Source organism: Notolepis coatsorum (genome assembly GCF_963971535.1).
Source record: "Notolepis coatsorum genome assembly, chromosome: 16".
Classification (NCBI taxonomy): domain Eukaryota; kingdom Metazoa; phylum Chordata; class Actinopteri; order Aulopiformes; family Paralepididae; genus Notolepis; species Notolepis coatsorum.
The window spans coordinates 1,986,973-1,999,472 of NC_140180.1; the positions used below are offsets into that span (position 1 = coordinate 1,986,973).

General features: G+C 44.4%; 1 protein-coding gene across 1 annotated transcript in view; it reads right to left on the reverse strand.

Moving 5' to 3' along the window:
- Window positions 1–3,397: 3,397 nt before the first annotated feature.
- The window catches only part of LOC311242400 (storkhead-box protein 2-like), a gene marked incomplete at its 3' end in the record, with an annotated part of 76,476 nt that continues 67,373 nt past the window's right edge, over window positions 3,398–12,500 (reverse strand). The window contains exons 2-3 of the mRNA XM_084331355.1: window positions 4,188–4,339; window positions 3,398–3,430 (exon numbers count right to left, since the gene is read on the reverse strand). Coding sequence (XP_084187481.1) covers window positions 3,398–3,430; window positions 4,188–4,339 — 185 coding nt within the window. The remainder of the gene's footprint in view (window positions 3,431–4,187; window positions 4,340–12,500) is intronic.

Sequence of the window (12,500 nt, forward strand, 5' to 3'; positions counted from 1 at the left end):
GGTACGGTTTGAGGTGTGTGTTCAACAGAATGTAGTATCAAAAACACATTCACAAAAGTATGGGTTACTGAATGCTGAACTGCACTATTATAATCACTAAGCCAGACCTTACCTGTGTCCCTGTATCACTTGTCTCTGCTGCCCTTTGATAAAAAAAAACGTCCCTATGTCCATTTTCCTTTTTTTTGGCATATTTCAGTTAGTCACAGTAAAAGTCACCTAGTAAAAGTGAGATAATTGACAATATCAAAACATGCTAGGGTTGTACCAAATAGTTCGAAGCTTCGTTCATAATGTTGACATTCGAATTCTAAATAAACATAAATTGTAATAATTTTATTTTTATTTTTTATTTGCCAATTTGCCAAGGTATGGCGAGTGCCATACCTTGCCATACCAGAACGACGCCCCTGAGAAAGAGAGAAAGAGAGAGACTGAGACTTGTTATGCGTGACGCTAGTCAGTCTCAGAGTTGTCTCGGAATGGATTTGGTAGCTTTTTTCTGCGTCTCCGTAGACCGCGCCGTGCCATCGTTTTAAAGTCTTAGTGAAGATTGATTTATATGAAAACAGATTCATGTATAATTTAGCTAGCTCGCCAACGTTACTATGATTAAAGCTAACTTTAATAGAAAAGTTATCATTTTAATACATTTATTTTATTATTATAATTTTTTCAGGAGGGGCAGGGGGTCCCGTTGGGGGGGCGGGCCGCCCCGCCAAGGCAATGGTAGGGGAAACACTGCTCACACCTTTCTCTCTCCCTCACGACTTTCTCTCTCTCTCTCTCTCATGACACACACACATATGCATGCACTCAAAGATACAGACATCCTGATTCAATGAGAGACTGTGTTGTAGACTGGCATCTGTGTGTGTGTGTGCATGTGTGTTGTGTGTGTGTGTGTGTGTGTGTGCATGTGTGTTTGTGTTGCCTGTCATTACATCATACATGTGCAGTTGCTGTGGTGACATGATGCAAGACGCCTTTAGAGGGAAACCCTGCTCTGTCTGACTGTGACACACACACACACACACACACACACACACACACACACACACACACACACGCACACGCACAGACAGACAGACAGACAGACAGACAGACAGACAGACAGACAGACAGACAGACAGACAGACAGCAGGCAGGCAAGGCAGGCAGGCAGCAGACAGGCAGACAGACAGCAACAGAGCAGACAGACAGACAGACAGACAGACAGACAGACAACAGACACTCAGACAGACAGACAGACAGACAGACAGGCAGACAGACAGGCAGACAGGCAGACAGACAGGCAGACAGACACAGTTCTAGGTGTACTAGTAGTAATGTGTTTCTCCAGACAAAATATATTTATTATTATTTTAGGCCAATATGGGTTTTTCAGGGTCGATGCAGATTATTAGTAAATCAAAGAGGCTGATATTCAATTTCATAAATGTGAAAGATGGTGTGTCAAGATTTACAGACACAAACCCTACCACACAGGCTGCATGATTATGACAAATCCTTTTTTTTTTTTTTTTTTATTATCCGAGATTAGATTAAAATGTATTGTCATCATGCAGCACAAGTACAGCACAACAAAAAGAGGTTTGGCATCCAACCAGAGTGCAAATGTAACAGTAAAGTGCAATAGTAATATACAATGTACAGGTGATAAACTGGATATAAAATATATGAAGTAGTACTACTGAGTAATAGTGCTAATCAGATGTACCGTAAATCCTCTAATATTGGACGGGTCTTGTATTTACCTCGGCTGCAAAGAGCACCAGGCCTTTATTAGAGAGAGGCTTATATAAGAGGCAGGCCTTAATTTCACAAACTGGCCAATTGTAATTGTTATTGATGATTGATTGATTTTATTTAGACATAAACATACAGATCACATGAGTATTTGCCCTTGTCAGGGTGAAACTGTGGTGGATTAACGTAATTCAGACACACACTGAAGTTGGAACTGTCTATAGGTTGCGGGGTCCAGGGACGATTTAGCCTGTGGTACCTTCTCGATTCTACCTCAGTCGAATCGAGTTGATGATAACATGCAGTAGCTTTAGCTAACGCTATCATAGCCATCATGATCTGTAATGCCAACTGGACAACGCCAGCCCCGCCTGCCAACGCCATATAGATAGCGAACGTTAGCGTTTGCAAACGAAGCCAACACAAGTCATCCAGCCGACACCACAGATCTAGATATGACAACGTTAGCTAACGCTAAAGCTATCGCCAACGCCAACGAGAGGGAAACGTTAATGTAGTCAGTGTAGCGGGAGGCAGCACTTGATTTGCATTGGCAAGAGTTTATCTCATTCTATATCACGGCACGAAAAATAAAAAATTTACTTTTTTTTGCGACCTTGTATTGGAAGCCGGCCTGTATTTGTCTGCATGTATCAAACCCCCGGCCATTATAAGAGGCCCGTCCTTTATTCGAGTACCCTCCACTATTAGAGGATTTACGGTATGTACAGAGTTGTAGTATTAATATGTACAGTGTTCCCCAGGGCTCCGTACTCGGCCCACTCCTCACATCCACAGTCACACAAAATGTTCCCCAGGGCTCCGTACTCGGCCCACTCCTTTTCATCATCGACATCCTCCCCCTCGGTTCTCTGCCATTTAATAATAATAATAATAATAATAATAATAATAATAACTTTATTTGTATAGCACTTTTCATACAGAGGTTGCAGTTCAAAGTGCTTCACAACAGTAAAAAACACAGGCATAAGCGAGCACAAAAAATTCAAAATGTAAATAGAAAGAGGGGCGGCTACGTGGCGTAGTGGGCAAGGCGCTCGCCACGAAATCTGGAGACGCTGGGCTTGCCTGTTCGAGCCCAGCGCTCCACATTGCTTTCAGTTTAGCTGGTCGTTCATACTAATACACATTGGCCGTATTAGGGGGGGAAACTGATGGGTGGGGATCGGGCGTTGTGGACAGCGACTCCTACAGGTCGGTTGGTGCGCCTGCGCAGTGGAATCAGGAAGTGTCGGGGGCAGCGTGAGCCTCCCACGCGTTACTCCTCGCCACTGAGAGATCGAGCTGCGCAGGTGAAAAGATGCGACTGCTGTTACCTCAAGTACCGGAGGGGACTTGTGCTATGTATGACTTAGTCCACATTGCAGCCGGCTTGTGGGAGGCAGAAACAGCGTCCGTGACAGGGGAGGGTTGAATTGGATGATACGAAATTGGGATGGGAGAAAATTTAGAAAATGGGAGAAAAAGTGGATAAAAAAAAGAAAAAAAAATGTAAATAGAAAGAGATAGAGAGGTAGCAAGGTTAGGCAAATAACATTTCAACCTGGACATCCGCTGCTATGCTGATGACACTCAAGATATACCTCAACGCCAAAGCCCCCCCCCCCCCCCCCCACCCACCCCTCTCTCACATCGACTCCTGCCAGTCTGCGATAAAAGTCTGGATGCAAACAAAATGTCCACAAACTCAACGGTGACAAAACTTTTAAACTCCTCATCATCGGCTCCAAGTCCACCGTCAGCAGAATCAACACAATAGCAGCCTTGGTCTTCTTGACCACACGCTCCCCTTCACACTTTGCCCCAATCTGTGGGACCTCTCTTTGGAGAGACTATCAAAGTCTGTTTTGGGGAAAGAAAATGGGTGCTTTCTGACCTCTCACAGATTATGGGGGTGGGGGGGGGGGGGGGGGCAGAGTGTGCAGCAGTGTGACTATACCAACCACTAGGGCAGCAAAATTACCATACGTTTAGTAGGGCTGACCTCGACTAGTCGAATAGTCGACTAATCGATCAAAAGTAGCCGTAGTCGACTAGCCAACCTTAGTCAAAAAAAAAAAAAAAAAAAAGTATAATATTTAAGAAAATTATCATTCTTTCCAAAAGAAAAGAGGCCTAGAAGCGTGGCTAACGCTAATCACACGCATACCAGAGGCTAACTGCCTAAGAAAACAGGCACAGAGGCACTGAAGAGGATTCACCCATGAAAGGTGCTTTATAAATACTTACTTACTTACTTACTTACTAGACTAGACAAATATCAAGATGTATCCATCAGTGGACCAATTGCATGCTTTTGCAGAGGACAAGAAGCCTTCAGTCGACTCCTTCAGACATTAAGCACCCCCCACAGTCCAAATGGAATGAAATAAAAAAAATAAAAAATGATAATAATGATAATAATTTACCATAGTTACCTGGGAACATGTGTGCAGGTGCTCAGCCAGGGCCTCCTGAGTGACAGGTTTGTGGGCGGAGTTCATAGCAGAGATAGCCAATAACAGAACCTCTCCCAGAGGGATGAACTGTGATTGGCTAATAGGGGACATACTGATGGGCGACACATCACCTGGAGAGAGAGAGAGAGAGAGAGAGAGAGAGAGAGAGAGAGAGAGAGAGAGTTTAGTTAATCAGATTATCCCGGCAGGTAAACAAACACACTGCCCTGTAACCATGGTGACAGGATGCTAAACAAAGCCTGGGTTTGCTGCTGCTGCAACAGGCAGCAACACACGTGTACACACACACACACACACACACACACACACACACACACACACACACACACACACACACACACACACACACACACACACACACACACACACACACACACACACACACACACACACACACACACACACACACACACACACACACACACACACACACAGTAACATTGTACATATGTCTATACTGAACACTGTGACCTCTATTTTTACATGCTATACTATTTTATTTCATACTTATCTTGTCTAGCACAGTCTCTGGAGCGTAACAGTAAGAAGCATTTTGTATAAAAGTATTCTGTACTTCTGTATGACAACTATTAAAGAAACTTGAACACACACACACACACACACACACACACACACACACACACACACACACACACACACACACACACACACACACACACACACACACACACACACACACACACACACACACACACACACACACACACACACACACACACACACACACACACACACACACACACACACACACACACACACACACACATCACCGGTTGTGTAATGCAGGTGCAATTGTGGAGATGATCTCAGTCAGGTCAGAGTAGAACACAGTATAGTAGAACAGAGTATAATAGAACACAGTAGAACACAGTATAATAGAACACAGTATAATAGAACACAGTAACAGTATAATAGAACACAGTATAATAGAACACAGTAGAACAGAAACTGCAGAAACTCAAATTTTCACACACTGACGATCCCTCAAAGCAGTTGTGAAACCAGTCGCAGGCCTTTCTAACCAAACCAACATTACATCATGTTTTTATTAAGAGCAAAGGATGATCAACCGTGTCAAATGTTTTTGACAAATCTACAAAAAGAGCTATTCCTCATTATCTACGTATATGGAACAGCTGAAACACTTCAAAGTTCAAACTGAGCGAGTCGGAAAGGGAAGACTTCAGTTGGTCGTTCACCAAAGGATTCTGTGGTTTTAGCCAAGCGTGGCCGTTTGGATATTGGGCGGTGGTTACTCACGTCAGCCCTATCACCACCCCCCCCCCCCCCCCACATCAGCCCTATCACCCCCCCCCCCCCCACATCAGCCCTATCACCACCCCCCCCCCCGTGAAGGAGAGGCACTTTGGGCCGACGTCCAAAGCATGAGGGAATATCTCCTCCCGTCCAAATAGAAAGATTAAGTACGTGTGCGTTGACAGCTCTAACCCATCCTCTCCTCTCAGCCTCGATGGACCGAGAAGCGCGGTTCACGTCGTGTTTGGTCACGGTTTTGTGTGAAAGAAATATATTTCCCCCTGTTTTTAATATTGAGAGGGGCTCCTATTAACCCTTTCACTACCACACTACAGAATGTTAACCCTTTCACTACCACACTACAGACGTGTGGTAGTTTTTTTTTTTGTCCACTTTTTCTCCCCTTTTCTATATTTTTCTCCCATCCCAATTTCGTATCATCCAATTCAACCCTCCCCTGTCACGGACGCTGTTTCTTGCCTCCCACAAGCCGGCTGCAATGTGGACTAAGTCATACATAGCACAAGTCCCCTCCGGTACTTGAGGTAACAGCAGTCGCATCTTTTCACCTGCGCAGCTCGATCTCTCAGTGGCGAGGAGTAACGCGTGGGAGGCTCACGCTGCCCCCGACACTTCCTGATTCTACTGCGCAGGCGCACCAACCGACCTGTAGGAGTCGCTGTCCACAACGCCCGATCCCCACCCATCAGTTTCCCACCCCGTAATACGGCCAATGTGTATTAGTATGAACGTCCAGCTAAACTGAAAGCAATGTGGAGCGCTGGGCTCGAACAGGCGAACCCAGCGTCTCCGCATTCGTGGCGAGCGCCTTGCCCACTACGCCACGTAGCCGTCCATACAGACGTGTGGTAGTTAAGGGTTAACCGTCTGTAGTGTGGTAGTGAAAGGGTTAACCTTCTGTAGTGTGGTAGTGAAAGGGTTACCTGGTTGCGCTGGAGAAAAGCCGCAATGAATCCTTCAACACCACCAAGTGGACGGCCTGGGCATTGAACTGGTGTCCGAGGTGCTGATGATGACTTTTTCCGACTTTCGATAGCTTGTTGATAAGCCTACTACTCCATTTGAAATTCCATAGCAACGAGACATCTTTAGGTACTATTTTCTACGCCAAGTTCACTGAAATCGATATATAAAAGACCCCAGAATTGTCTGCATTCATCCTATATTTTTCCCGACGGTGCAACTTGCTGTATGAAAAGCAATAATACACTCGAACCCGTGGGATATCGTGAATATCGCCGCTCTGTGATGCCTACGCAATATTCATGATAGTCCACTGGTTCTCCTGTATATTATTGCTTAATTAAGGTTGATTAAAGGTCGATCAAGTGGATTCAGTTATCAGCTGAACCGGAAAGCTGTGTGACAGAGCCAGAAACACAGGAAGTGTACATGTAGAGTTTAAATGCTACAGTGCTGACCAACATGACACGCGTGTCTGAAACAACATGGTATGATATTCACTCTGGCAGCTGAGACCGTTCATCAAACAGTGTTGAACTTGAGAACTACAGACTTGAGTGCATTGTAGTATAGACATAATTTAGCATAGTATGTAGTTGTGTAGCATGCATGGTAGTAGAGTGCATGCTAGTGAAAGACAGTATGTAGGTTAGACTTAGCTCTTAACCCTTTCACTGCCACACGACAGAAGGTTAGCCCTTTACTATCACACAACCGACGGCGATGCTCCATCATTAGCATCATTAGCTCCGCAAATGCGGAGCTAATGATGCTAATGATGGAGCATCGCCGTCGGTCGTGTGATAGTAAAGGGCTAACCTTCTGTATTGTCACAGTGAAAGGGTTAACCGGCTGTCGTGTGGCAGTGAAAGGGTAAGGTCCTAGTCTAGGCTACTAGTAACTGACTCATTTGCACTTTGATCACACTGCCTAGTTGCTCATATCATATAATGCATATATTCAGAGTTAATTCTATTTGTTTGTATTGTTGAGAGAGAGACACACAGAGAGAGACACAGAGAGAGACAGAGATAGACAGACAGTGAGAGAGATAGAGAGAGAGAGAGAGAGAGAGAGAGAGAGAGAGAGAGAGAGGGAGAGAGAGGGAGAGAGAGAGAAACACAGAGAGACAGACATGGAGAGACAGAGACACAAGGAGAGACAGGGAGAGACAGAGAGAGACAGAGACAGAGAGAGAGCACAGCTGCTGGAAACATTATCAATCCCCCTCCACACACACACAGACACACACACACACACACACACATACACAGAGAGGGAGAAGGACAGCATGGTTTGTCTGAAAGAGGAGCCGGGTAAAAATGGAGCGTGACAATCCATAGAAAAGAGAGAGAGACACAGAGAGAGAGAGAGAGAGAGAGAGAGAGAGAGAGGGGGGGGGGAGAGAAAGAGAGAGGGGGGGAGAGAGAAAGAAACAGACTAAGAAATGATGTAAACTCCATGATCAAAACTGCAAAAAAGAATTTGATCAATGACAAAACTGAGGAAAAACAAAAACAAACCATGTGAACTTTGGAAATTACTAAATAATCAACTAGGCTGCAGTAAAAAAACTTAAAACCAGATTCTCAAACATAAACATAAAAATGGACAACACGCTCATCACAGACAAGCTGGATGTAGCCAATTACTTAAATAGTTTCTTCACAAACATAGCCACAACACTGGTAAACAAACTACCCTCCCACTCAGGGCATTATGGGGTAGAACACATAGTAGCTTACTACAAAAACCTAGGGGTCCGCAAGGACGACTTCAAGCTGAAAATGGTAACAACAGATGAGGTACTCAAAAAACTGAGCGCCCTCCAACCTAACAAGGCCACTGGCCATGACAACATCCCCTCCAAATTCCTCAGAGACTCAGCAGCCGCCATCACCCCAGTCATCACACACATAATAAACCTCTCCATAAAACAGGGACACGTCCCCAAGGAATTCAAAATTGCGAGGGTGACCCCTCTGCACAAAAAGGGCAGCAAATTAGATCCAGGCAACTACCGCCCTGTTTCTATTCTCATCTCCATCTCGAAAGTCATGGAAAAAATAGTCTACTAACAGGTCGAAAAATACCTAGCGGAAAGAAATCTAATCTACAAATTCCAATCTGGCATCAGAACATCCCACTCCACTGACGCATGCCTTCTCTATTTGAACGACCACATCAAACAAGAGGTGGACGCGGGCAAATACTGCGGCATGGTCATGCTGGACCTACAAAAGGCCTTCGACACATCACTCCATTCTGATTGACAAGCTAAAAGCAATTGGTTTTGATAGTCTATCAGTGAGCTGGATGCAATCCTACCTTGAGGGGAGGGAACAGATGGTGGAGGTAAACGGTACCCTATCCCCCCCCCTCACAGTGAGCTGTGGTGTTCCACAAGGAAGCATACTAGGACCGCTACTGTTTCTAATTTATGCAAATGACATGTCGTCAGCTTGTGACTGCAACTTTCCTGTTTGCGGACGACTCAGCCCTGCTGGTCTCTGACAAGAACAAGTTACAGGTTGAAAAAACCCTCAGCTCGGAACTAGGCAAAATCTGCATATGGCTCGCTGATAACAAACTATCATTACACATGGGCAAAACAGAGTCCATTCTCTTCGGTTCAAATAACAAACTCAGCAAGACCGACGGCTTCTCAGTTACAGTGGGTGACAATATTGTCACAAGGAAAGATGAAATTACCTACCTGGGTTCCATCCTAGAGGCTAATCTCTCCTGTGACAAAATGGCAACCAATGTAATAAAAAAAGTCAACCAACGAACTCGATTCTTGTACCGGATCTCCTCTCTGGTAAACAAGAATACCCTGAAGTCTCTGGCAGGAGCACTCATTCAAGGGTACTACGACTATGCTTGCACCTCATGGTACCAAAGCACCTCAAAGGCGCTAAAAACAAAATTACAAACATCTCAAAACAAACTGGTCAGACTACTGCTTAACCTTACCCCTAGAACCCACCTCACCCCTGCCCACTTTGACAACCTAGGATGGTTTAGAGTAGACGACAGAGTACAGCAACTTGCAATGGGCCTGGTCTACAAGATACACTACACGACCAAGGTACCCATGTACATGTCAAAATACTTCCCAAAGGTCAGTGAATACCACGATCACAACACCAGAGGGAGCTCCACAAATCATGTCAAACCCAGATTCGGCTCAAACAAGGGACTAAACACGTTTCGCAATTATGCCACATCAATGTGGAACGCCCTACCCAAAGCTGTAAAGGAATGTGAATCACTACCCACTTTCAAAACCACTCTCAAAGAACACCTACGGGAGACTGCAATTCGAAACTGGCCCTGTAAATGTCCTAACCCAACCCCCTCCAATGTACAGTAATTTACCTAGTATGGTTGTCAATATTCCAATGTACAGTTTTGCTTGTTTGTACAGTGTTCCCCCCCCCCCCCCCCCCCACCCACCCAACCTCCTCCAATGTACAGTTTTTATGTCAAATGTATATACTCCCTTTTCTGGACTATTTTTGTATCACAAACAGTACTGTATTTGCAAATCTGGTATGTCATAAATGTATAGATGTAGCAGTACTGTCTATCTGTATGTCATGTATGTCATATATGTCCTGATGAATTGAAAATGGGGGACCCTGATGTAAACAAGACGAAAGTCTTTCTCTGGTCTGCATCCCCTTAACAATTGTATGTATTGAGCCGTACTGTATTGTACCCATTCTGCAATCTGTTAATAAAGTTTTCAATCAATCAATCAAGAGAGAGAGCGAGAGAGAAAGAGGGAGAGAGAGAGAGAGGGAAAGAGAGAGAGAGAAAGAGAGAGAGAGAGGAAAGAGAGAGAGAGAGAAAGAGGGAGAGAGACAGAGGCATAGAGTAGAGACTACTACTTTCACTGCTACTATCTGTAGTGTACAGGAAGCCAGCAGCAGGTCAGAGGTCAGAGGTACTGGTGACAATGGCTGAGGAAATGAAGTGGCTAGCTACGTACGTAGCTAACTATTTTAACAAACTGTGTCCGATTATATTAATTGATTTCCCATAATAATAATAATACATACATTTTGTATAGCGCTTTTCCGAATGCCTCAAAGACACTTTCCAGAGCAAAATAAACAAAACAGTTTTAGTAGAATTTCTTTTAAATAAAACTAATTATATAAAAGGTGAGAGAGGGAAGAGTTCGAGGCTTGAAGGCACGGGTAAAAAGGTGGGTTTTTAGGGCTTTTTTTTAAATGATGAGAGGGTGTCTGCATGACGGATGATATGGTTGGGCAGGGCGTTCCAGAGGGTGGGGGCAGCTGCAGCGAAGGCCCTGTCGCCCCCCCCCAGGTCCAGACCTTATCGTAGTGTTTATTATTATTATAAATTATTATCATATTATGACGTACAATTAACGCCGACTTAAAGTCTCAGTGGCAGCATTTAAAACCATTGCTGTCGCCCTCTTGTGGTAAAAAGGTGAACCACAAACTCTCCATGGAAGGACTACATGAAAGTCAACGGAGAATGCTGAAAATGAATTCCCAAGAAATACTCCCCCTTGCCTGATGTGAAACATATTCCCACGTCGTGTATGTACTTTCTGCGACAAAACAAGTGCAGAATCATTATGTCGTTCCCCAAAACGTTGTTGGCAAGTCCTCGTGTTTAACGTCAGCCCACTTGTTGAATCAAGGCTACGTACATCTCTAAGCAAACACAATCGACTGTAACATTCATGTGTTGCTCTACTACTGCTGGTAAACTAATGTTTAGGTATTTTATAGGGTTGCAAATTGTAAGCATGTTCCTTACTCGATCATTGATAACATTAACGATCAATTAATCAATTAATTGTAACAAAAAATACTCATTTAACAAACAATAACAAATGTATTTGTTTCCTCAATCAAACGGTTTATTTTTCAAAATCAACACTTCTCTTAGCCTGCGTAATTTTGCAAGTTGCTGTCGCTCGTGTTTTTTTCCCTCGTCATAGTTATATTGCGCCCTCTTATCTGTTAATTGAAACATGCTTTGAGAATACACCCTTCTACTGACTGCTACAATGTAATAAGACACAGACAACATTGTAACAGATCAGTTTGACAGTAGATCGAGTAAATGTCACGTGTTCGAGGAAATCCTTAACGATCAATCAATCGGTCTTCGATTAATTGTTAACATCCCTCAGTATCTTATAACTATCAGATCAATCTCTTATACTATAGCAGATTGTAGAGTCTGGGTAGTGGTCCTTCAGCATGGAGCTACAAGGGGAACCTGGAAAATCTGTTTGCAATAGACTGCTGCAGTCGTTCTATCAGTCTGTAGTGGCCAGCGTCCTCTTCTATGCTGTGGCATGCTGGGGGGGGGGGGGGGGGGGGGGGGGGGGGGGGGGGGGGGCTACATCAACTCGAGGGACACCAACAAACTGAACAAGCTGGTGAGGAAAGCTTGCTCCGTGGTGGGGGTCGAGCTGGTCAGACTAGAGGTGGTGGCAGAGAGGGGGATGAGAAGGAAGCTGGCTGCTATCCTGGAGAATCCCTCCCACCCGCTCTACGACGAGCTAGTCAAGATGAGAAGTACGTTCAGTCACAGACTCATACCCCCCGACACTCAACTAACCGCCTCGGCCAGTCCTTCATACCAGCGGCCATCAGGCTCCACAACAGTGGGCAGGGACTGCTGCCAGACATCCAACTACAACTACTAGGAACCTAAAAAGGACAATAACACTATCTTATGCATATGTGAATACTGTATATTTCAGTTAGTTAATTATATTGATTTGTTATATTGTTTACACGGCTTGTTTTTACTACCTGTACCTCCCCTCCCCTCCCCCATGGTGCTATGATGGCTGAATTTCCCCAAGGGGATCAATAAAGGAATATCTTATCTTATCTTAAATGAGACACGCCCCGCGTTACGTCTTTAGTAGTAAAATAATGTAAAGGACTAACATTTCTGTAGTGATGGGTATCCGCTTATTTGTTTTAGCAAATAACATCAGCGAGG